The 24,290-nt window shown below is 39.7% G+C and overlaps 1 protein-coding gene across 1 annotated transcript in view; it reads right to left on the bottom strand.

Moving 5' to 3' along the window:
- LOC143729665 (disks large-associated protein 2-like) overlaps positions 1 to 24,290 on the bottom strand; it is a 195,001-nt gene that overhangs the window by 17,674 nt on the left and 153,037 nt on the right. Inside the window, exons 7-8 of the mRNA XM_077221001.1 lie at positions 12,068 to 12,103; positions 1,206 to 1,265 (exon numbers count right to left, since the gene is read on the bottom strand). Coding sequence (XP_077077116.1) covers positions 1,206 to 1,265; positions 12,068 to 12,103 — 96 coding nt within the window. The remainder of the gene's footprint in view (positions 1 to 1,205; positions 1,266 to 12,067; positions 12,104 to 24,290) is intronic.

Genomic DNA, 24,290 nt, shown 5'->3' with positions numbered 1-24,290 from the left:
ACAGTGCAAGTAGAAAATCCTGAATCAAACCTTCCAAATGCTCAATAAAATAACAGCTCAATAAAATATACATTCTAATGGAAAGTCATCTTTGCTTAATTAGCTGAGTCATGTAAATTGATTATTCATTTACATTAGCTCAGGTGCATGTGTGTTCTCCATTACAAACAGAAGATACCCTTCTGTTCCTGAATGCCTCAGGCTGTGTTGGGCTGAGATTTCAGCCAGCTATGGCGTCACTGAACCAATTACACACTAATTACTAATTAACATATTTGAAGCTATTGCATTGTTAATGTGTTAGGTGTTTTGCCTAAACTTGTACATAGCACATAAGGTTGTGAACTGAAATCTTGAACCATTTATCAGTGCATGCGTTAAGTTGCGTGTTCTGCATTTTAACACCAGCTTGAATGGGTTATGTAAAACTTTCAGCGTGACTGTTTAATCAACAACAGATGTTCAGTCTCCACTAAAATCAGCTATTCAGTCAGTGCACGAGGTGCATGATAAGAGACAGTAAAACAGCAGCCCAGTGATTCAAGAGCATTCTGATAATGTATTTATAGAGCCTTAGCAGCACTGCAGTGACAAAACTTCAAGATAAGGCAAACTGAGGTTTAGGTGTCATTGGTGTTGTTTTATTTTGTTTTGCTTTTACTTTGTTTGTTATTTTGCTGATTTGTTTTGTTTTGCTTTGTTGTTTTGTTTTGTTGTTTTGTAAGGCAAGCTGAGTTTTAGGTGTCATTGGTGTTTTTTGCTTTGCTTTGTTGCTCTGTTGTTTTGTTTTGCTTTGATTTGCTATGCTTTGTTGCATTGCTTTGTTGCTTTGATTTATTTTGCTTTGGTTTGTTGTTTTGCATTGCTTTGCTTTGTTTTGTTTTGTTTTGTTTTTTTGTTTTGCTTTGGTGTTGATTTGCTTTGTTGCTTTGTTTAGCTGTTGTTTACTTTGCTTTGTTGTTTTGTTTTGCTTTGCTTTGCTTTGTTTTATTTTGTTTTTTGTTTGTTTTTGACAGTCCAGACTTCATCAGCATGCATTTTCACTGTATGGAAAATATTAGCTTTGACATTTTGTTTTGTGTTCCACGAGAAAAGGTCATATGAGTTTGGTGTGACATGAAAATCTGAGAGGGTTTGAATGGACATGACACTTCTGAACTTGAACACACTATGTGGTATGACTTAACTGGGATGTGTGGTTTTACCTGGAGTGGGGGCTTCTGTTCGATCCACACTACAGGCAGTAGGGAGACGAAACTGGATCCCTGAAAAGAACAAAAGTCATTAGTAGTGCTCGAATAAATCAAATTGTGTTTAGGTGCAGTCACTGCACCCTGTCTCCCAACATTTCATATTCATCAATAAGACATTTTAAACAGTGAAGAATAATATTCAATCTGACACCAATTGTTTGGGTCTCTAGATATCTTCAGTAGCATATTTTCTTTTTCATTTTAAAGTAAATGTAAAAAAAAAGCATAATAAAGCTATAATCAGTGGTGTCAGATTGTGGAAAATAAACAAAGATACATACATTTAAAAAGTCACATGTACTTAAAACGACAAACGGGGCAGAACATTTAGTTATGAATAAAGAATTGGTAGTTGTCCAAAAACGGTTTTCTTGCATTTTTAAACAATTCTCAATGGTTTTCACCAGAATCTCTCATGTAGCTACTGTATTGATTCAAATATTAGTTACATTCTACCCTTGTGAAAAAAAGCACATTTAAAAAAAAGAGTGCCTATTACGAAATAGTGCAAACTACTGCTTTCAGACACTTGCATGTAAATTTAAAATAAATGAAAATGTATTATATTGTAATTTAAAATGATATTACACAAAAATCATAATTATTTCTGTCTTTGAAATATGGTTATTGTACTACTGAATGATTTCTGTCTTTGAAATATGGTTATTGTACTACTGAATGTATTGATAAACATTTATGGTAAACAAAAAATATACTTAAATAGTGTTAAAAATTATAATCACCTTATGTGCTTTAGTATGTTAGTCAACACATTAAAATTAGTGTACTTCTTTAAAGCACGTCAAAAGATGAACACACAATGATTTATAGAGTACTTTGAGTAAAACAAATTGAGGGTGAGTAAATTATGACATAATTGTCATTTTTGGGTGAACTTTCCCGTTAATTAAGAAACAAAATCATGAATGTTTATTCTCTTTAAGTACACATAAGTGACATTTTATTTTAGATTATATTAAAAACTATTAAATAAATTAATTTATTTAAAAGTACATGGTAATAAAAGAAAGTACACTACAAGGGCACAATCAATATAATTAAGCACGCTTATTTTTCACAATGGTATTGTCTCCTATGCCAATTAAAAAGATGCTCAGATCCAGTAGATATAAATAGCATCATATTTCATCCCTCATTTTTAGTTGTGTCTAAAAGGAAAACACTGAAGTGTGTGTGGCACTTCTGAAGTGTGTGGTGATTTGCCAACTCGGCAAGAAAACCATTCAGGACCAAACCATTATTACAGTACACTTTTAATACACAATTTTATTGTAATATACATTATAGATTTTAAATAATATTTGAAAACAAAAAAAAAATATTGAAAAACAATAAACCGAAGGTAATGGAGGAAAAAATGAAAAAAAAGGAGAAAAAAACAAGTATTTTGAACTAAAATTCAAAATGAACGATTTGATCAAACGCATGAACGAATTTGCAAAACACTATGAAAAAAGAAGTTAACTTAAAAAAAACTAACAAACTAAATGATGTTCTTACAATACAAACTTTTGTAAGATTTTTGACTTTAAAGTCAATTTAGATTAAATTAAATGTAGCAATAAAAAAGTAAAAAATTATAAAATATAAATTATATGACTGCATTTATACAGATTAAAAACAACATTCTAAAGTATATCCAATTAAAATTCACAATTATTCACAGGTATTGGGTCAGTATCAGATTTCAGTTCCAGTGCCTCCACATAAAAGGGGTTAAAATTCACCGTAGTGCCAGTTCATTCATTGAAGATTCCAGTAAAAGCGTCGCTTGATCCTGTACGTTTCATCTGGGTCGTCCTTATCATGTGTGCATGGGCTCTGACAGTGCTGAAGTGATATGCTTAGTAACTGTGTGATGACATGAATGAAGGATGATATGAGACACAAGAATAATAGGCCTACATGAAGACTAATGTTTCAAAACATGAAATTTCATTTAATTTAATTTCAAGTGCACCTACTGTACTTCTGCAAGCCTAGTTACAGTATGTGGCTATGCTCAAAATGGAATGCTATATGCAGCTATAAAATGCACAGTATGCAAAATGCAATTATATATTTTGATTTTCCATGCATACAGAAACGTCCTGGTTGCGTATGCAACCCACCGTTCCCTGAAGGAGGGAACGGAGGACGTAGTCGACGGTCGACTGAATGGGGATCTCGCTAGAGAGCCTATCCTCTTCGAGTACTATTGAACGAGCCAATGTAATTGGCGTGCGTGATTCGCATCACACACTCCGCCCCCGCGGCGCGGGTATAAATACGGAAGTGGATGCACGCACTAGTTGCTTTTCGCTGAGGAGCCGAGAGTAACCCGGGGTCAGCGGTGGTCCAGCGGTATTGGCAAGGGGACTACGTCCTCCGTTCCCTCCTTCAGGACGGGAACTGCAACCAGGACGTTCCCTTTCAGTCGATAACGTCAGACGTAGTCGACGGTCGACTGAATGGGGATAACCTTTGAAAACGCCATTAACGCTGCCACCTTCCAGTGCCTAAATCAAAGCCTCCTGATGCCCCCGCAAATTTAAGGCGGGGAAGGACAGGGCTTAGGCCAGGGAAGTCACTGCTGTTCCTACAGGACCACTGGGAAAGCGTTCGCCGTACATTGGAAGGAAGGGACGCTGCGGAAGCCACATCCAACCCAGAGGGAGGCAACGTGGAGAATACACATATGAACTGGGCGGAAACCGGGCAGTCTAACATATGGAATGTCACTGGGGTGGCTCCAGCCTAAGACGGGGGGAGACACACCGGACAGTGACAGCAGAGAGACTCTGCCGTGGGAAGACACGGGCTCGCCGCAGGGAGCCGTATCGTGGAAGAATACACATATGGGGTCGCCGTAGCGACCGCAACATATGGACCCAGCCTAACACAGGTTCCACACTGCTTACGAGTGGTAGGCCTAACACCAGACGTTACGCACGTCCGACGTCGGAGGGGTGTGGAGGAACTCAACAGGGTTCAATTTTAAGGGAACTCAACTGGAGGGGAATGGCGCAGCAAGCCGACACTTGAACCGGCTCACGGTGAAACTGGCTTCATGAGAAGGGAGCCCACGGGAAGCAGCGGTTCAACTAGGTGTTGTCCAGCCCCCAACTCTAGAATCTGTTTAGCAAAGCATGTCGTCAACGCCCAGGCGGGAACTTTACACTCATCATAGAGGAGCTCAACACCTAAATGGACATGTTGCATCTCGGATTGCATTGCTCAACACAACATGTGAAGATCACTGGGCTTCAGGAGCATTTTCTGCTCAGCACTTGAGTGTGATAAGTTCACTGAGCTTCAGGAGCATTCCTGCTCAACACCTGAGTGTGATAAACTCACTGAGCTTCAGGAGCATTTCTGCTCAACACTTGAGTGCGAAGAACTTCACTGAGCACCAGGAGCATTTCTGCTCAGCACTGCGTGTGATGAATTCACTGAGCTACAGGAGCATTTCTGCTCAACACCTGAGTGTGATGAACTCACTGAGCTACAGGAGCATTGCTGCTCAACACCTGAGTGCGATGAACTTCACTCAGTTTCAGGAGCATTTCTGCTCAACATGAAGTGTGATGAATTCACTGACTTGAGCAGGCGCAAGGCGACCATGAGTCGCAGTCGCTTTTAGAAGGCTCACTGGGGTTAAACGCATTTCTGCGGGCCCCTGGGGCAGCTGAGAGCCAGTGTTTGTCCAAGGGTAGTCCGCTCGGTTTGTATAAACACTGGCAGGAAGACGAAACCGGCGGGGCAACTGAGCGGCCCCGGAATGGTCATGACCGAGCTGGACCCAGGGGATGGTGTCTCCACTTGCCCTGGCTATAACTGTCGTGAGGCTCGATGGCGGCACGATTGAGTAGAGCGGGAAGAGTGGAACAAAGCGTCCTCAGAAGCTTCTGACTCCAAGGAGGAGGTGACGGGTGAGTTGTGACATGCAAGGGAAGCTTGCGCAACGGTCGCAATGTCTAACAACTCGAGGCACGAATGCCCGTGTAGTCGAGGGTCGCCCAGGCCCCCGTTAAAACACGCCCTTTGTACATGGCCCCTCTGTTGAAGAGGGTTTGGCAGCAGACCGGGATGAACTATAGTCACACAGGGTGAGCTGCTCTGCCACGGTCACCTCGGGACTCGATCGTGAAGCTAGCGCTGAAGCGGTCACATATGTAGGAAGCCAATGGCTGCAACTACCATATACCCCAGGAGCCTCTGAAAGTTCTTTCAGTGGGACCCTTTCTCACTTCAAACACCAGCTGAACACATTCTCATTGGAGAGACGTGTTAGACCGAGTCCATCTCCAAAACTGAAAAAGAGATACTCAGCCCATGGGCGAGATTACTCTCTTCCAGTTGACCTCAAGACCCAATGGGCTCTGGAGCACTCGAAGGGAAGGACACTGTACTGATACTCCACCCTTACACGCAACCCACAGGATGGCCTGCGGTGCGGAAGGTAGAGATCTGTTTTTAAGCACATGTCTTTCAGGTCGGAGCTGCAGACCAATCTTGGGCCAAGATGGTCACGACCCACAACCTAGTAGCACAAAGAACGAGTTTACAACTGGCCTTCGTACCGGCTGGAGGAGCGGCTATATCAAATCCTTCGCCAGCAGGATAAGATAAGCACGCACAAGTCAGGAGCACTGCTCAACACTCGGTGTGATGAACATCACTGAATTTTCAGGAGCACGTCTGCTCAACACCTAATGTGATGATTATCACTGACTTGAGCGGGGTAGCCAAGCCTGAGGTGGGGCAGCAAAGTAGAGAGAGTGTTGTTAGTGTGCTGTGCAACACTTACCTGTCTCCACTAGCGGCAGGGGGCGCGTGAGAAGGCGGATGACCGGGTCCTCGAACGCACCAAACTGCCTGCTGGCAACCAAGGGGGAGCTGAGGGGTGTAAGGCTATACAGGGTCACACCTGCCAGACTGGCCCTCTTGGGACCCAGGAACAGATGAAATTGCTCTCTCTTTGAAGTGTGGGTACCGCTTGCTCCGCTTTTTTTTTAGGGATTCAGCGGCGGAACAGACACACACACAAACAAAGGCTCTACCCGGCCCTCACCTGGGGGGAGGGAGTGATCGTGCCACTCCAAGAGCATCTCATCCATTCCTGGGCGGCCCGCTCCGGAAAGCTTCCGCTGTCGCTTGCCACCTGGCTTGGCAGCGCCTGGAGCGGGCTGGGCGTCTCTACTGTGGCCGGCTCCATGCTGAGGCCTGGGTGGAGGCTGCTGCGGAGGGCCAGCAGGAGCGGCGGCCGGGGAACGCCCACGGCGACGAGCAGGCGGAGGAGCTGCCACCGGTGGCGGGTGGAGGCAGCAGCTGACCACCGGGGCAGGATGTGCCGGATGACCTCCGTCTGCGCTTGAGCGGCAGAGAACTGTTGGATGCAGTTCTCCACCGCGTCGCCGACCAGCCCAACCTGGGAAATTGGGGAGACCAGGAACCGAACCTTGTCCGCATCCGCCATACCAACCAGGCTGAGCCAACGAAGGCGCTACTGGACCACCAAGGTGGACATCGCCAGACCGATCACGCACGCTACGACACTCATGCCCCGGAGGGTGAGGTCGGATGCAGTGCGGTGCTCACCTATGAGCGCACGGTCTGGATTACCCTCGTGCATGCCCTGGGTGCCCTAGCCTGCAGCAACGCCATGGCACGCAAGAGGAAGCGGCTTGCCCACAGGCTTTGTAAGCTCTGCCCGTCGGAACGGACGAAAACTCACAGGCCTTAGCGGGGAGACGAGGATCCCCCCAAAAGGCAGCGGCCGCCGGACACAGGTGCACCTGTGTCGACAGACCGCTCCAATGGAGGGACACCTCGCAACCCTTCACCGTTCCTCCATCAATGGTAATGAGGGGGAAAAGCTATTCAGGCAGTTTCTGGCAGAGAAAGATGCTGTTCACCACCTGATAAGCTCTCCATGCATTTCGGGAAAGAAAGGCACTGGGGCGGCGAGCTGAGAACCAGCGCGGCCCGCCCCAAGATACCAAACTCCAGATTCCAACCGAGACTGAACGGGACACGGTGGAGGTTCCACTCGAGCCCGGCAGCCTCGGCGGCCCGTTTCAGCATAGCTGATAATTCTGGATCCGGCTCGGGCAACATTGAACTCCCGGAGGGAGACAATGCAGCCGAATCATCATCTCTAGAAGTCAGCTCACCCTCCGATGCTGCAATCGGCGTCCTGTCCTCCAGGGGAGCCCCGATTGAAACCGCTGGCCCACCCATTACAGATGGACCAGCAGACAACACAGGAGGCTCCAGTGGTTGCAGTGGAAGGGAGGAGTGAGGAGCCCACAGGGAATGGTTACCGGGCGGGACATCCAACACTATCCTCCGGTCACCCATCCCACACAGCACCCGAGGGTGGGGCATGGTAATGGGGACTCGCTCTCCGCGAACGTGAAACTCGCTCTCCGCGACTCGCTCTTTCCCACAGTGAAAACATGAGCTGGCCACAAAAGCTGTCTCAGCGCGCTGTAAGCCCAAACACGTGACACAACAGTTGTGACCATCAGAGAGAGACAGGAAACGACCGCACCCAGAAACGCACGGGCTGATTGAAATCTTGAAAAAGACGCAAACGCACCCGTGTTGCTCTTTCAGAAAAGTGCCAAAGCACACAGGGGAATGACCGCGGCAACACTGAACAGAGAACTGAAACAGTGAAGCACTCACTTTTCCGCCCTCTAACCAGCCATCAACACACACAAACATTTAGAAATTTGTTGCTGTTAAAACAGCAACAAATTTCTAAATGTTTGTGTCGCCGTTTGTTGAGCAGAGCTCAAAGCTCGCGATCACCGCTGCACTCGCGCTGTAGAACACCAGCACTGGGAGAGTCTTCCTGAAGAACACCGACACACTTGCTCGTTGTAGACAACAGCACTCTCAGAGACATCAAACGATCGGCTCCGAAGCGAAAGGCAACTAGTGCGTGCATCCACTTCCGTATTTATACCCGCGCCGCGGGGGCGGAGTGTGTGATGCGAATCACGCACGCCAATTACATTGGCTCGTTCAATAGTACTCGAAGAGGATAGGCTCTCTAGCGAGATACCCATTCAGTCGACCGTCGACTACGTCTGACGTTATCGACTGAAAGGGAACTTTGTTTACTGTGCACAGAATATGTACTGTAGACCGTATTAGTAGGATATTATACTATTCTAAACATATTATTTTACCATACTAAAGAAAGGTTCTTATTCTAAAATCTGATCGGATAAGCAATGTTCAAAACTGATGAAAAAGACAAAAAGAAAACAGCTTGTTTGACAAACAGCTGACTGTCTAACATCATGGCAGCCCACAACAACTTTAAACCATGGTGACATCCCCGTAACCTCATATGTGACTCTCTTTGCTCCACAAACGAAGTGTGTGAAAGACTCGACTATCAATTGATTTCAATAGAGTTTGACATTAGCATATTGACAACTGTGGCAAGCAGTGCGGGGCCGAGAGCCGAGGGAACGTAGCGAGGCCGGTGGCGCGATTGCTAATGCTAATGCTACACAAATATCAGGCAAAGTAGTTTTGATTTAAATATATTATTTATAATATAAATATATAAATTAAATATTTATATGTGACTCGATCAGTAATCACGACATTTGGCAGACCTCAAAAACCGATGACAATTTAATGACGTAAAACTGTAAAAAGTTGTGGCCGACGCACATGTAAACAGTATACAGATGAGGCTTTTGCGGCACGTTCTGCTTTGTAACAATAGTAAACCGTAGTAAATCTTTATTTTGAGCAGGTAGTCTCAATTCAAACAAGCCCACACACAACATAACATGATGTTTAGATCTTGAGCAAATCCTCACGGAGTGACATGAGCTTGGCTATAGGAATTCTGGGATTCGATCACATCAAGATCATGGTGCAGTGTTTTCCAACGGCATTTGAAAGTTCAACCAATGGAAACTGGATCTCAGGTATAGTGGGTAGGGACGATGTGTTCGAGACCATTCGGACACTGTTTTACAGATGGAACGGGTTTGGATTGGATCGATCGCTCTGGGGTGCGTTTCCCATACAATGACGTAACTCACTGTTTAACAACCATAGTAGGCTACCATGACTCATTAAAGAAATCAACTAGCAAGTCACGTTTCCCAAAACCGTATTGTCGCAAATTGGTAGTTCAACCACGTTGGTTAATGATATCCCGCAGGCGGTGGAGTAATAACTTCTTTTAATGAATCGTATGAGATTTAATTAATGCTATGTTTTTAGGAAACACTGACTCGTTGAACTATGCTGATAATGACGGAACTTGTGACCATAGTTGGCTTACAATGCTTTTGGGAAACACACCCCTGATTGACAGGTCTTACCGCACAGCTGAAACAGTGCTGGGAGATCATAACTCATCCACCACCAGGATCGTATTACTTATTTTTATGTTTTGTGGCATTTACACATCTAAGTAGTTCTTCTGTTCATTAACACTCAGATCATTTGTTTGGAGAGGTTTTTGGACTTTTGATAAAAAGGCTGCCTCGGTTCCGAACCCAGTAACTTTTTATTGCTTTGAGATATCAACACAAAATTTGGCCCAGATGCAGATAAGATAAAAATCCTGATCAGAGCATCCCTACTTAGTATACTAATGTCATAGTATACTACCACATTCATATAATAATGCTCAAATGTCAGTATGATTAACTTGACTCATTAAATTGATCAGAAGTCACAGTAAAGACCTTTAAAATGTTACAATATATTTCTATTTTAATTAAATGTAGTCTTTTGTTCTTTCTATTCATCAAAGAATACTGAAAATTAAATGAAATAAAATGGTTTCCACATTTTTTCAAATGTATTTAATAATAATAATAATAATAATAAATGTTTCTTGAAAAGAAAATAAGCATATTAGAATGATTTTTGAAGGAAATAAAGTATATTACAATGGAAAGTCTTTTTTTAAAACTAAAATAATATTTCATGATATATCTGTCTTTATTTTATTAAATAAATGCAATATTGGTGAGCATAAGAGACTTCTTTCAAAAACATGATATAATAATTTGATTTAATTTTTGGGTAGGGAATTTATAATCCCATTTTGGATAATTTTTTTTTTTTGCCTCCAATAGACTTGTTTACGTATTTCAGTGACGCTTGTGTGGTGGATTGGACATATGGTGAATGAATTAATGAATGATGATGGCTTGGAAGATTTACATGGATGGAGAGAGGGATGAGCAGTTCTCTGTCATGTCTAGTCCATCAGAACCAGTGTCATTTCCACTTTCTCCCGTGGAGGTGGAGGATGTGTTCACACACCTCATCTCTCAGTGGCGATCTGAAGTAAGAGTTGGCTCCAATTTTTTTCTCTCAACATACATACATACATACATACATACAGTGGCAATGCCCCCATGAATGCAGAGTGGATGTCATTATGACTACGATCACTACAATCCATTAAAATCCTTCCACACATGACATCCTAATGAAAACTCCAGAAAACTCACTTTTTTCAGTTTATACCATTTACATCATAATAACTTTATACCAATACATTCCCAGATAGAGCTACCCTATTCTTCTGTAATTAGTGATGCTTAGAATTCTTGAATTCTTTAGCTATTATTTGGGGCAAACATTGTAAATCTTGAATTATTAGAATTACATTTGACAAAATTTAAATTATTTAAATATTCTTTTAAAAAGGTTTAACCTTTTATTATCGGCTAAATGTGCTATACCAGTGCAAATGTTTTAGAGTGGCGTACCCTCTGAGGTATTTAATACCCTTCTGTGTACCCCCTCTCTTAGACTGCAATCACACCTTTAAGGGACAATATTTATACCTTAATTTGTTTTTAGTGGATTTTTACCTTTATAAATACCTCTAGAAAATATATTTAAAATAAACAAATGTTCAAGTGTTACTTTTCAAATAAAGTCACTGTCTTAATGAGTGAGCCATCAAGTTATGCATTTATTCAGTTACAAAACAAATGGCTGTATTCAAGAATGAGTCATTGAATCATTGACTCTCCCTATTAGTTCAAAGTCGCAGAAACACTGCTGTGTGTTGCAGTTCTGCTGTGGCTTTCGTTTTATTGTCATTTTAAGGTGGTGTAGAGTTAAATGAACGGCAAAACTCCGCATTTTGTTTGCATACTCCCTCTGTCACCCTCTGTTTTGGAACCACTGAGCTAAATAATAATGTCAAGCTTTACTGAATATCACTGCAGTTATATCACTAACTTATTAAAAAGTTATCCAGTTTAATGTATATTACTAATGCTGTAATCAAGCACGATCCCCTGTGAATTCAAATAAGAAATCATACACTGAAACAAAAACAAAAAATCAATAGTAATAATAATAATAATAATGTCTAAACACAAACAGAAACCATCATAAGAATAAAATAAAGTCATTTTATTTTTACTTTATGTAATAAATTTGGAAATGGAAATGTAACTATTTCCTTCAAATGGGTTCCAGGAAACACTTTATTTTACAGTGTCCCGGTTGCACATATTATGTGTAAACTTACTATAGTAATAAAAGTAAAGTATTCATAATTACAAGCAACTAACCCTAAACCAAACCACTAACCCTAATTATATAGTAAGTACATGTTGTTGTTAATTACTCAGTACATATTTGTATAATTACACTGTAACTAGGGCACCTTAAAATAAAGATTAACCAAGGTTTTTGATACAGATAATAAATTTTGCTAGATAATGTGAAAGTAGACAAAACAATGATGTGAAATGAAGTACAACAGGTATATTACAAAAGAGCCCTTTCAGACCTACCGTACATTCTACGCCCCCCAGCTAAGCTACGGGCCCCTAAAATGAAAAAAAAAGGTGATAGCTTAGTAAGAAGGAAATTTAAAATAAAGAAAAAAAAACAACTGGCCAAATAATTCAACACTATGAAAGATAAACACTGCTTCTGACTCATGCATTGTGTCATGCGCTCTCTGTAATAATGATATGTATGTGTCTTCATCTTAATCAAACAAACAAACAAACAAACAAACAAACAAACAAACAAACAAACAAACAAACACAATTAGGCGAATTCACAAAGAGTTCCGTGCATGTGCTATTAAGTGTTTGGCCTGTAAACTACAGCAGGAAGGTAGAATATTGAATTTGGTAAAATATTACGTAAAAACCTAATTATACTAATTGACTCATTTAATGCTTGTTGTAATCAATATTAGCATAAACCAATAAATAGCAAACTAAGCCTGTGAAAGTTGTGCAGGCACATTTGTGCCAAATATGTCTTAATACATCCCAATTTAAAGTAAAATTAATAAAGTGAATGCTTCATTTATAATCAATTATGTGTTACTTAGTTACTGTAAGAGACATGCAAATGTTAATTGTTGTTCGAATGCCACTATTAATACGTGATTAATATGTAAATGATTCATCATTTTAATCATATTTCAATTAGGCAAATCAAGAAACTGTTAGATTTTGAATGCCTGTTATCATGCATCTAGCAAATCACTTTAGTTCTGTGAAATTCTGCCTGAACATAAACAACTCACAAATTAAACAAGAAAAAACAAACAAACAATTAAAACACAAAAAACACTGAAAAATTTGTGTGCATTGGGCAATTTTGATGTCTGTTTTTCTTACTGACATAGACACAATGCTTTATCTAAATATTGTATCATAACTTCCATTCTCACAGTAATTGGAATAGTTTTGTTGCAAAAGCCTGTCCACTCATAAACTTCCGAAATTAGTTAGTTAAATTAGTTAGTATTTCCCGGGAAGCGATGTGGCTAAACTCCATCGATTGTACTGAAATAAGCAAAAACAAAATTTTATAGTCAGCATTCACAATAAAAAATTGATTATAAATTCAGAATTTCACAGGATTTCAAAGAAAAAATCTCTGCACTGCACTAAGCGACCTAAGCCAAACTGGAGTTGATGTCCATGTGAATTTAGCTCTTGGTGTAAAAATAGCAAGTGAGATCAGAAAAACTTCTCAAGTAACATATGTATGTAACCTGGTTCCCTTTGAGGGGAACGAGACACTGTGTAATGACATTGGCACTATGGGATTGCTTCAGCGTAAGCCAATGTCTGAAGCACACGTGGAAACACGTCAATTCTATTGGCCAACAGCGTGGTCAGGTGACATAGCATCAGCACATCACAGAAACCATAAATTGACGCCTGAAATGCACATCACCAGATTCGAATTGCCTGAAGGAAGACATTCTCAGGCATTACGCGAAGTATGCTGTGTGCCTCAAAAGCAAAGTGAGAATTGACCAACCAATAAGGTTGTGATTCCTTTTTTTTAACCTAATGGACAGAAAAAGAAGGATTAACCCAGAAGGACCTGAGGTTGAATCCGTATCCAAACTATAAAACATTATGAATGTGTGCATAGAGGATCAGTCTGCCGCAGCACAAATGTCTTGACACACCTTTAGCTAGTGCCTTAGAGGAAGCCAGAGGAAGTCAGAGTGGGCTCTGATGCCTTTCTGTATACCTCGTAGCCAAAAAAAAAACAAAAAAAAAATTTCACATCAACATTTCAATAGGATGCTTGGAGACGGTCGAACATCTGCCATAGCCTCCAAAACAGACCTAAAAATTTTGGAATGTAACCTGGCCTCGGGTGCAATATAACTTTAACCACCCCAGGGGTGAAATCAAGGCAGGACAGGGCAACTGATAAGGCCTGCAAATCTCTGACTCTTTTAAGCAAAGTTAAAACTAGTAACAGTGTCACCATGAGAGTCAGAATCTTCTCCAATGCTGAATCTGAGGACTCAAACGGAGCCTCTGATCAGCCTTCCAGGACTATGGAAAGATCCCAGGAAAGAACTCACGGTCTGCAGATAGGCCTCAGCTGTCTGACACCGCGAAGCAAGTTAGATATTAGGGGATGCCTCCCACAGAGGCTCCATTGATGTGGTTGTTGCAAGCAGAAGTAGTGGCCACATACACATTAAGCATAGGATGACTTAGGTGCTCCTGCAAGAACTCCACCACTGAACCAAACAAGCAGTGGACTGGGTCAGGATGGTGTTGCACGCACCATGACTTAAGAGATGCCACTTCAGGGCATAAAGTTTCCTTGTGGAGGGAGCTCTAGCAATCAAGAATGGTCTCTACAACCAACTTGAGAGACCGGAATCTGAGCTGGTACCAACTGTGGGCCAAACCAAGAGCTTCCACATCTAGGGCCTGGGGTGAAATATCGTGGCCTGGGAAAGAAGATCCCAGGTAGAGAATCCAAGGAGAGATATCAGGTCCAAGAACTAATGTACAAAGGAAAGATATCAGGTCCAAGAACCACACTCAGGCCAGCAAGAATGGAGTACCTAGCAATAGGCGGAACTCCATCCCGCTGAACTCTGGCTAGAACTCCCAGGAGTAGAGCAATCGGGGAGGAAACATATAAACATATCCTCTGCAACATCTGCACCATGGCAAACAGTCCTAATGGAGCTGGAGGTTTGAGAGCGAACCAAAGGGGACAGTAGGTACTCTCCTCAGAGACGAACAGGTAAAATTCTGCTTTGTCAAGCCTCTGCCAAATTAATTCCACCACCTTGGGGTGGAGTCTCAAATCCCCAAGCCTTAGCCCCTGCCTCAACAGGATGTCTGCACCCACATCCGAATGCCATGGAATGTAGAGTGCCCTCAGGGAGAGCTCTCTGCTTTGAGTCCAGGATCTGCTGCACCAACCTAATGCCCCAGTATAGTGACGGGGACACTATACTGTCAAAGAGCACCGTCCTTCGGATGAGACATAAAACCGAGGTCCTGATTCTCTGTGGTCATTAAAGATCCTATGGCACTTCTCGTAAAGAGTAGGGGTGTAACTCCGGTGTCCTGGCCACAATCCACCCATTGGCCCTTGCCAATTATGGCCTCCTAATAATCCCAATCCACTGAACTGGCTCTATCACTCTCTCTCCTCTCCACCTATATCTGGTGTGTGGTTAGGACATTGGGGCCATTGTACTATGGCTGCTGTCGCATCATCCAAGTGGATGCTGCACACTGTTGGTGGTTGAGGAGTGTGGCGAAGGACGGCCGAGGGACGTGAGAGAACGGCGCGAGGCCGGTGGTGCGATTGCTAATGAGCAACACCTGTGTAGCACACCGGCCTCGCATCTCTCACGGAGGAGCGGAAGCATAAAGGAGGAGCGACGACGTTGACGCCTGTATTTTAGTTGTGTTTTTGTATTTGTATTTTACTTTAGCCAGCAGTCGTCCGCGAGGGGCTGTTGGCAGTTATATTTATTTTCGGTAGGCAGCAGTTGTCCGCGAGGGGCTGCTGGTGGTATTTTGGTTTGTTTGTTTTATTTTAAATAAAGTTTCTTTGATTGTTCGCCGGTTCCCGCCTCCTTCTTCCCTGAACATTGCTACAAGGAGAGATCCCTTGACATGATTATACAGCGCTTTGGGTGTACAGTAGTACATATGAAAGCGCTATATAAATGCCTCATTCAATTAAATTCAACCTGATAAGTGAATGCAGTGAATGCAGTCTGCCCAAGTGATTTATGCAAGAGACTACTGATGTGTTGTCTGTCAGCACCAACACATGATAACACCTCTGGTCTGGGAGGAAGTACCTGATAGCCAGATATACATCCTGTGCTGAAGAAGATGTCAGTCTTCCCAGTCCCCTCGGGCTGGGCGACCATCCAGAATGGCACCCCAACCTGTGAGGGGTACACCCGTAGTCACCATCTTGCAATGACAACGTATTCACTTGTGAGGAACTAGGGTCTCCTCCACACAAAAAAGGAACAAAGCTCTCTGCGTGTTACCTTTATCTTCTTCAGGGGGTTGCACAATGCACAAAGGTATCATGTTGGCAGTCTTTGGTATTTTCGGCCATAAATTTCTTGACTTAGCTTGACTTCTTTCATTGCGGTTCTCTATTCGTGCAGGAGACAGTGCCTGCATGGAAATTGAGTTCAACACCACCCAAAGAAACGTTCTGTCTTGCCAAGAGGACAATCTTCTTGCTGTTCAGTCTCGAACCCCCAAATTCTTTATATAAGTGAGAACGATATCTTGATGCCGAACTGCTAACTCTTTCTACTAGGCCAATATGAGCCAGTCGTCCGTATAACTGAGTACACGAATGTCATGGATTCTTAATGGAGCGGGCTCTTTACATACTGGCTCTTTGCCCCTCCCGGAATGCCGCTGATTGCTTCTTAATCGCCTGAAACCTATTGACAACAGCATTGACTGCATTGCAGAATAGGCCAGACGGTGAAACCGGGGCATCCAGCAGAAAGCCTTTGTTTTTTTCATAGATACCAGAGAGGCTGAGCCACAGATGTCTCTCCATGGCAACCAACACAGGCATCAAATGGGCGATGGAGCAAGCCATCTGCTTTGTGGCATGGGGAGCAAGATCTGTGGCCCGGTGGTGTTCGCTCACTCCTACACGAGAGTCCAGGACTTTTAACAAGTCAGCCTGGTACGCCTGCAAGTTAGCCATCATATGCAGTGACGGACCAGCTTGACCTGCTGCCTCATAAGCCTTACTCATGAGGCCAGATGTAATTCTACAGGGCGTAGAGGGTAAAGTGGACTTCTTCTGCGATGATGCGGAAGCAGGGGAGAGATAGCTAGGCCCACATCTTAACCTTTGACACCTCAGTTACCCCTTTTCCACCAAAAAATAACTGGTTCAGAACTGGTGCTGGTTCAAAGTTGGTTCGGAGTTGGTTCAACTTGCGAACCTCCTCAGAACCTGTTTGTTTTTCCACTGACTAGAGTGCCCCGCGAACGACGTCGTTACGTCACTGTGTATGTCGCCATACGTCTCAGCTAGAAACGCTTGCAAGTACAATATTACTTTGGGATTATCTCTAACTCGTGTACCAAGAAGGCTTTAAAAACAATTGAAATATGTAAGTCTTTTAGTCTTTTCCTTTGATATGTAATCTTTTCTGATTAGTTATGTACCCCTGTCTTGTGTCTTTTTTTCTTTCTGTTTATTTGTTCTATATTGTGACTGTTTTCTTCTTTGGATACATCATGTTTTCAATTAAAAAAAAATTTAAAAAAAATAGAAACGCTTGCGCCAACTTCAAGCATAACAATTACAATGGCGGACTACATCGTGTTTCTGCAAATGTTTCTCCTGGCTTAGCGATCCTATATTATGGTCAGAAAAGATGTTTAGAACACATCTAAACCCGCCCCCAGCCCCCGACGTAAGCAAGACGTGGTAAAAGAACGGTTCTAGTCCAGCAAAGAGTTGGTGCTGCTTTGGCAACTTCTGAATTCAGAACAAGGTCCTTAGAGTTTGATGAAGGAGCAAGAGAAGGTGCAGTACCCGGTTCAAGCTCATCAACCAGCTCCATCTGCAACACACATGATTTGAGCCACTGTGCCGCCTCAGCAGACATGGGACCCGGACCACAAGGGGTGAGTCAGGCATGAGTGGAGCTTCCTCATTGTGTAACATTTCCAAAGAGAGCAATTACTCCCTCAAGAGCTGACCTAACATGCTCTGCTCCCAAGCAGATTATATTTCATGTTTGATATCCCTCGTTAAGAAGTGAGGGCATGGTGGAATACACTGCTTGTAATTCTTGTATGCCATTATGTTGTTGTGTAACAAAGAAGCTGGTGATGTGCATTTTAGGCACCTATTTGTGGTCTCGGTGACACTGTGGTACTACATCAACTGACTATGCTGTTGGCCAATTCAATCAGTATGTTTCCACTCGTGCTTCAGACCTCACATAGGAGTGTTCCCATAGCATCAACGTCATGACACAGCGTTCAGTTTCACTCGAAAGAGAGCTATTGGTTAAAGGCATTTAGGGTCAGGCCATTAGCAAGTGACTTTAATGTATGTGGTTAAATAATTATTTTAAGTAAAGGGTCGGAGAGGTGAATGCATTTGTAATATATTTTTTATTCGTTTTTTATTATTATGCCTATTATGTCAATATGTTTACTTATAAAAGAAACATACTTTCAAAATGGTTCTTTTTTTCCAACACATCTTTAAGCACAGCAGAGTAGCTATGATCCCACATGAAATTCTGATGTCAAATGAGTGAAAACACCTGCACAACCCATGTCATATCTGTTAATCATTTCCTTTTTTATGTTTATCACTGAAAATAAAAATAAAATACATAATGCAATGTATACATTTAAAAAAATCAAAACAAATAAAAATCAGTTAGTTTGTAAAGAGAAGCACATATAACATGTTTTGGAGAATTAAATGACTATTTCAGCAAAAAATCAAATTTATGTCATTTACTCACACTTAAATCATTCCAAACACTTGGTTTTCTTTCTTTCGTAGAAAATGAAAGTCATGAAGGTTTTGAATGACATGAGAGTAAAAAAGGACAGAATTAAAATTTTGGGCTGAAAATGAAGTCCCCCTAACCTCAAATACTCAATAATTATTTTATTATTAGAATTCCAGTCCTATAAATAACACTGTAGTTTGATCAAATATGACATCTGTTAATAGAGGGGAGGGGGCATGTTATTTCACTGTAGCTTTGGCATTAAATTATAAGCAAGCTACATTTTTAAAAATAATTTTTTGGTGATACAATTAAATCTCATTATCTCAATAAATCATCATCATGACATCTAAATTTCTAAGCTACAGAGGACACATTGCCTTATTCCTTTATAACCATACTGTACACTATTGTTCTTTACTTGCTGTATTGACAATGGTAAAAATGTAGCTGCTACATTGAAACAGAATGAATTTGCATAACAAACAAATGCAAATACTTATAACAACATTATCAACAGCAACAAAAGAAGCAAAGGGTTACAATAAATGCCTGAGATTCATGCAAGGTTTGTCAAAAAATATCTAAGGGCTTCATCTTGCCCTTTAAGTGCTGTTTAAAATGAAATAGACACATGCCAGTGACGCATACAGAAAAACACAGGACTTGCATAGAATGAATGAAGGTCGTAAGATTGAAAGAACATCTGCAATATCATCAGCACCTTTAAACAAACATCTTTTCATTCCCTGAACATGTCTCTTAGGAAATCAAAAACAGAAATGAAAACTGGAACAATTCATCAGTCTATTGCACCTCTGTATGGCATGGTACCAACAGTATGGTACCTATTGTGTTTCAATTGTTTTAGAGAAGAAAGTATTAACATAAGCAATATAAACCAATAAATTATATCTGAATGTTGAATAACAGTTCATAGGTCCTTTACACCACAATAAATAAATAAAGCATCATACAATTTATTTTATAATTCTGTCGGCCCTGCTGTTAATTTATTTCTTATGACTAAACCCTTATTGGGTAAAGCTTATGTTGAAATATACAGCATACCATTGATTCCACAGCATGGACATTTGTGACATAATAGAATGTTCCATTATGCTTCCAAAATCGATACATTTTTACACATTCTCTGAGTCACTGTTTCAAAGTGATTCTCTTTATTTCTGACAGAATAAAAAATTAGGCAAAAAATCCAAATAACACAGAGCAAGAGAAGAGGCCAAAACAATATATCTTCACTATTTGAATGGATAGTTCACCCAAACATTTAAAATTCTGTCATCATTTGCTCAGCCTCATGTCATTGCTTCTTCTCAAAAGAAGATATTTTGAAAAATGTCACATGAAATGTTAAAGTTAATGAGCTCAAAAGTTGTTTTGGATCTGACTTTCATTAAAGGAGTAGTTCACTTTAAAATGAAAAGTACCCCATGATTTACTCACCCTCAAACCATTCTAGGTGTATATGACTTTCTTTCTGTCAGACGAATACAATCAGAGTTATATTAACAAACACCCTGACGCTTCTGAGCTTGAGAATGGCAGTGAATTGCAACCATCAGTTTTAAGCTCAAAAAAGTGCATCCATCCATCATAAACAAACTCCACACGGCTCCGGGGGGTTAATATAGGGCTACTGAAGCAAAGCCATGAGTTTGTGTAAAAACAATATTCAAATTTTAAACTTTGTAAAGTAAAATTCTGAAAGAATTATTTAACCACTCAATCCCAAATTCTCAAACTGCCATACGCAAATCTACTTACGCCTAAAGCGCAACTTACGCACCTTGTGGCGTCGGAAGTAGCGTAGTGCGTCATGGTGTAGCGTAAATATCAGCAGTACGTTGCATTCCTCGCATAAGTTACGCTTCAGACTTAAGTGGAATCTGTATTTTTGTTTTGCCGGAAGCTAGTTGTTTTTCTTTGTAAAGTTTTAAATATGAATATTTTTCTTACACAAACTCCCCCCGGAGCCGTATGGAGTTAGTTTATGATGGATGGATGCACTTTTTTGAGCTTCAAACTGATGAGTATCAAGTTTGGAAGCGTTAGGGTGTTTATTGATATAACTCCGATTGTATTCGTCTGAAAGAAGAAAGTCATATACACCTAGGATGGCTTGAGGGTGCGTAAATAATGGGGTAATTTTCATTTTAAAGTGAACTACTCCCTTGAGGACAAAATAGTAAAAACATCTTTTGTGCTCCACAGAAGTAGTAAGTCATACAGGTTTGGGAAAACATAAGTCTAAGAACATGATTTCAGAACTGTCAGTTTTGAGTGAACTATCTTCTGAAAATAAAAAACAACCCTGAAAAAAGTAAAATTCTCAGATAAAATAATTACAAGTTTTGAAATATAATCTCATACTCTTTTAATTAAGCCAATTAGAGCAGTTAAACTGTCACCAAGCATGATAAATCAATATCTTTATTTGCAACAGGACACACATCAGCAAGACCCTATTCGTAGATTAATGAGCTAAAAAAATAAAAAAGCCTAGAAATTGCATCACTAGTAATGGCGGTGTCAGTACATTCAAACCGTGCCTCTCTGTGCTTTGCAAAAGAGCAAGGACATTTGACGGTGTCTTTAATGCCAAATAATTGGCAAGCTCAATGACCAAAAAAACAAACAAACAAAAAAACAAAACAATGGTGACATGCAATTTAGATAGTTGGATAGTAGATTTGGATAGTTGTTTTCATGAATGTTGGATGTAGAAAAAAATCCACATTTGGTATTTGAAAAGTTATAAATGCTAAAATTGATCTTTAAAGTATAATGATGTGAGTGAATTTGATAATTTACTCAAGGTAAATAGAGATGTGTCTATCGCAAATGATGTTGTGATTAATTTCTTGAATATTTCTGAAATTCTTATTTAAGATTGCAAACTTTTGTTACCAGCACTCAAGGTAACACTGGCAAATCTAAATAATGAATTTTGTTGTAATATTTAAAATTAAGCCCCCCTTTTCAGAAATGGCTTTTAAATATACTTAATTTCCAAAAGACAAATATTGCCTTAAACTTTGGCATGAGGAGTTATTTTATAGTAAACAAAATAGTTTCATATAGCCTTCGTTATAAATAAACTACTTAAACCTAGTACATAAAAATATATTTTATTAAGGAATGTTTATCTTATATTTTTAACATTATACTTATTTCCTATGTTAACTATATTTATAAATGGTGGATAAATGCAATTTTTCCATAAGTGTCACAGTGACTCATTTACTATATTATAGTGGCACATGGAGATTGAATGTCCTGCAAGTAAACTCCTAAATAAATAAAAGTTATGTTATTTAAATAATTTGATTTAAAAACCTTATGTACATTTTGTGCATATAGAACTGGTTACGCATGCTGTGTGTGTCCTGTGGAGAAAAAAATCAGATGGTACCTTAAATGCAAAAGTGACTTAAATTGAAAAAATCTTTAAAGTAGAATCACTATCCAGGGAAATGGACTAGATGATTAGGAGGGATCACAAAAAATGAAAAAATAACAGGAAGGGGTGATTTAGCATATTTTTCACATTTCGTATTCTTGATTAAAAAAATAAAGGTTTGCATGGGTGAGGAAGTCAAGGTCACAGTTACAGAATATTTATGAGAAAAATTGTATGACAATTACATAAGCAATAATTTTTTGAAGCTACATAGAAAGTACAAAACTACAGTAGTGCTGAGCGATAGTCAGTTCATATTCAGGGAATAATGAAATTATGAATTATTAAATTATCTGTGAATTATGGGTTTTCATGACATCATATTTATGAAAGGGACATCATATTTTTTGACCACATGATTTAAAGAGAGTGGCACGTTTCAATTACAATCTTATTCAGACATACTTTGGAATAAAAATGTCATTAGTTATTCATATTTTTTTAAATTATAATTTATGATTTACAAGGCACAACAAAAGCGATTCTTACAGTAATTTACAGTTATATATAAATTCAACGGGTTGAAAAAAAACCATGTTTTAGTGTTGGTAACTACTGATACCCTGCACAGCTGTAACTAAATATTTAGGACTGAGAGTAGAAGTCAAAAAGCAGCCAGAAATCTGAAATTTAGGGGGATACCCATCGTTGTATAGATTCAATGAAATAAAATCCATTTCTTTCTATCCTTGAATAAAGTATTATAATCATAAAATACCACTCAGCACTACTTTGTAAATAGTCCACAGATGCTTACTATATATATATATATATATATATATATATATATATATATACACACACACACACACACACACACACATATATATATATATATATATATATATATATATATATATATATATATATATATATATATATATAAATATATTGGCTAGTAATTACACACTGCAGATGCAGAGTTACAATAAACATGTTAAGGGCTTATGCTTGAATTAAAATACCATTTGAATTTAGTGACTTCTAATCCATCTATAGATTACTTTCCTGGGAGACTGAGAACATAAAGTAGATTTTCAAAATCTGCTAACACTAATGTTCCAATATTCCATTCTGGTGTAGCTTAACATGATTGCTGTACATGGTTCATCATTTTCACTTGAAATGAAAAGCAAAGCGTTTTGTGTGATGGCTATAGAGCAGTTCACTTTGTAGTCCAATATAATGGGCTTCCTATAATGTTTTCAGAATTAGAGAATTTTGATGTTAAGTAAGTTCAAATATGTTGTTCTACAGCATAAATTATACAAAGTCAAGGTTCAAACATGACGTTTGAAACTTAAAAAAATATGCTAACAAGTTGGTACTTAAGAATATAAATGGCAATTCAATTTATCAAGCGGTCCTGCTTTATCTTATGTGTCTTTAAGTACTAAGTACTCTCTTCAATAGATCTATTGGTGAATGTACTTGTGTTCATGTTGTAAAACACTGCTATTAAGGTGTAATACGGCTAAGACAGGTTTAGTTGTGTGGTTAAGGGATAGGGGTAATGTAATTACAATGTATTTACATGTAGGTATTTTTTTTATAAATAATTACAAAAACATGTATATACACATTAAGTGCATTGTATTGTGCATTGATTAATTTAAAATTGGGCTGTCACTAATGATTATTTTGGTAATCGAGTAATCGGACGATTATTTTGACGATTAATCGAGTAATCTGAGTTTTTATGGTAATAAAAATAGACTTAAGAGAAGACCTAAGCCTTTAAAATGACATTAAATACATAATAACAAAGAGACAATAATATTTGTTTAAAAAAGTATCAAAACCAAGTAATCATATGGTCTTATAGAACACTGTTAAAATACATAATATAAACAATCATCTTATGTACATTATGTATTATAACAAATGCCTGCAGAGTCCTCAATGGCCCTGGTTGTTGTTACACTTTACGGCAGATTAAATCCGTTTAATTTGGCCAGACGACATTTAATTAAAATGTTTACTTAATCTTTAATATTTGGCCACTTCTTTACAACAGAAATGCTGCAGCCACTGTAATTTCTTGAACAAGAATATGTGGACATTAAAATTCATATTGAGGGTTTAAACTATTATTTTGAAATTGCGATGAACAGTTCGCATATTTAGAAACATATTGTTGTATTCTCCTGTGTTGGCATAGGTTTATAAATGATTTACGTTACAAATCTGATGAAATGGCGCACATTGCGTTCCCAGATGAATGTTTTAAGCAACCCAAACTCATAAACTCATA

The sequence above is a fragment of the Siphateles boraxobius genome, unplaced genomic scaffold (genome assembly GCF_051911475.1).
Source record: "Siphateles boraxobius isolate OS27281-9 unplaced genomic scaffold, OSU_SipBor_1 8, whole genome shotgun sequence".
Taxonomy (NCBI): domain Eukaryota; kingdom Metazoa; phylum Chordata; class Actinopteri; order Cypriniformes; family Leuciscidae; genus Siphateles; species Siphateles boraxobius.
Note: the sequence above shows the minus strand (reverse complement) of the source record. Positions and strands in the feature narration are given on the sequence as shown.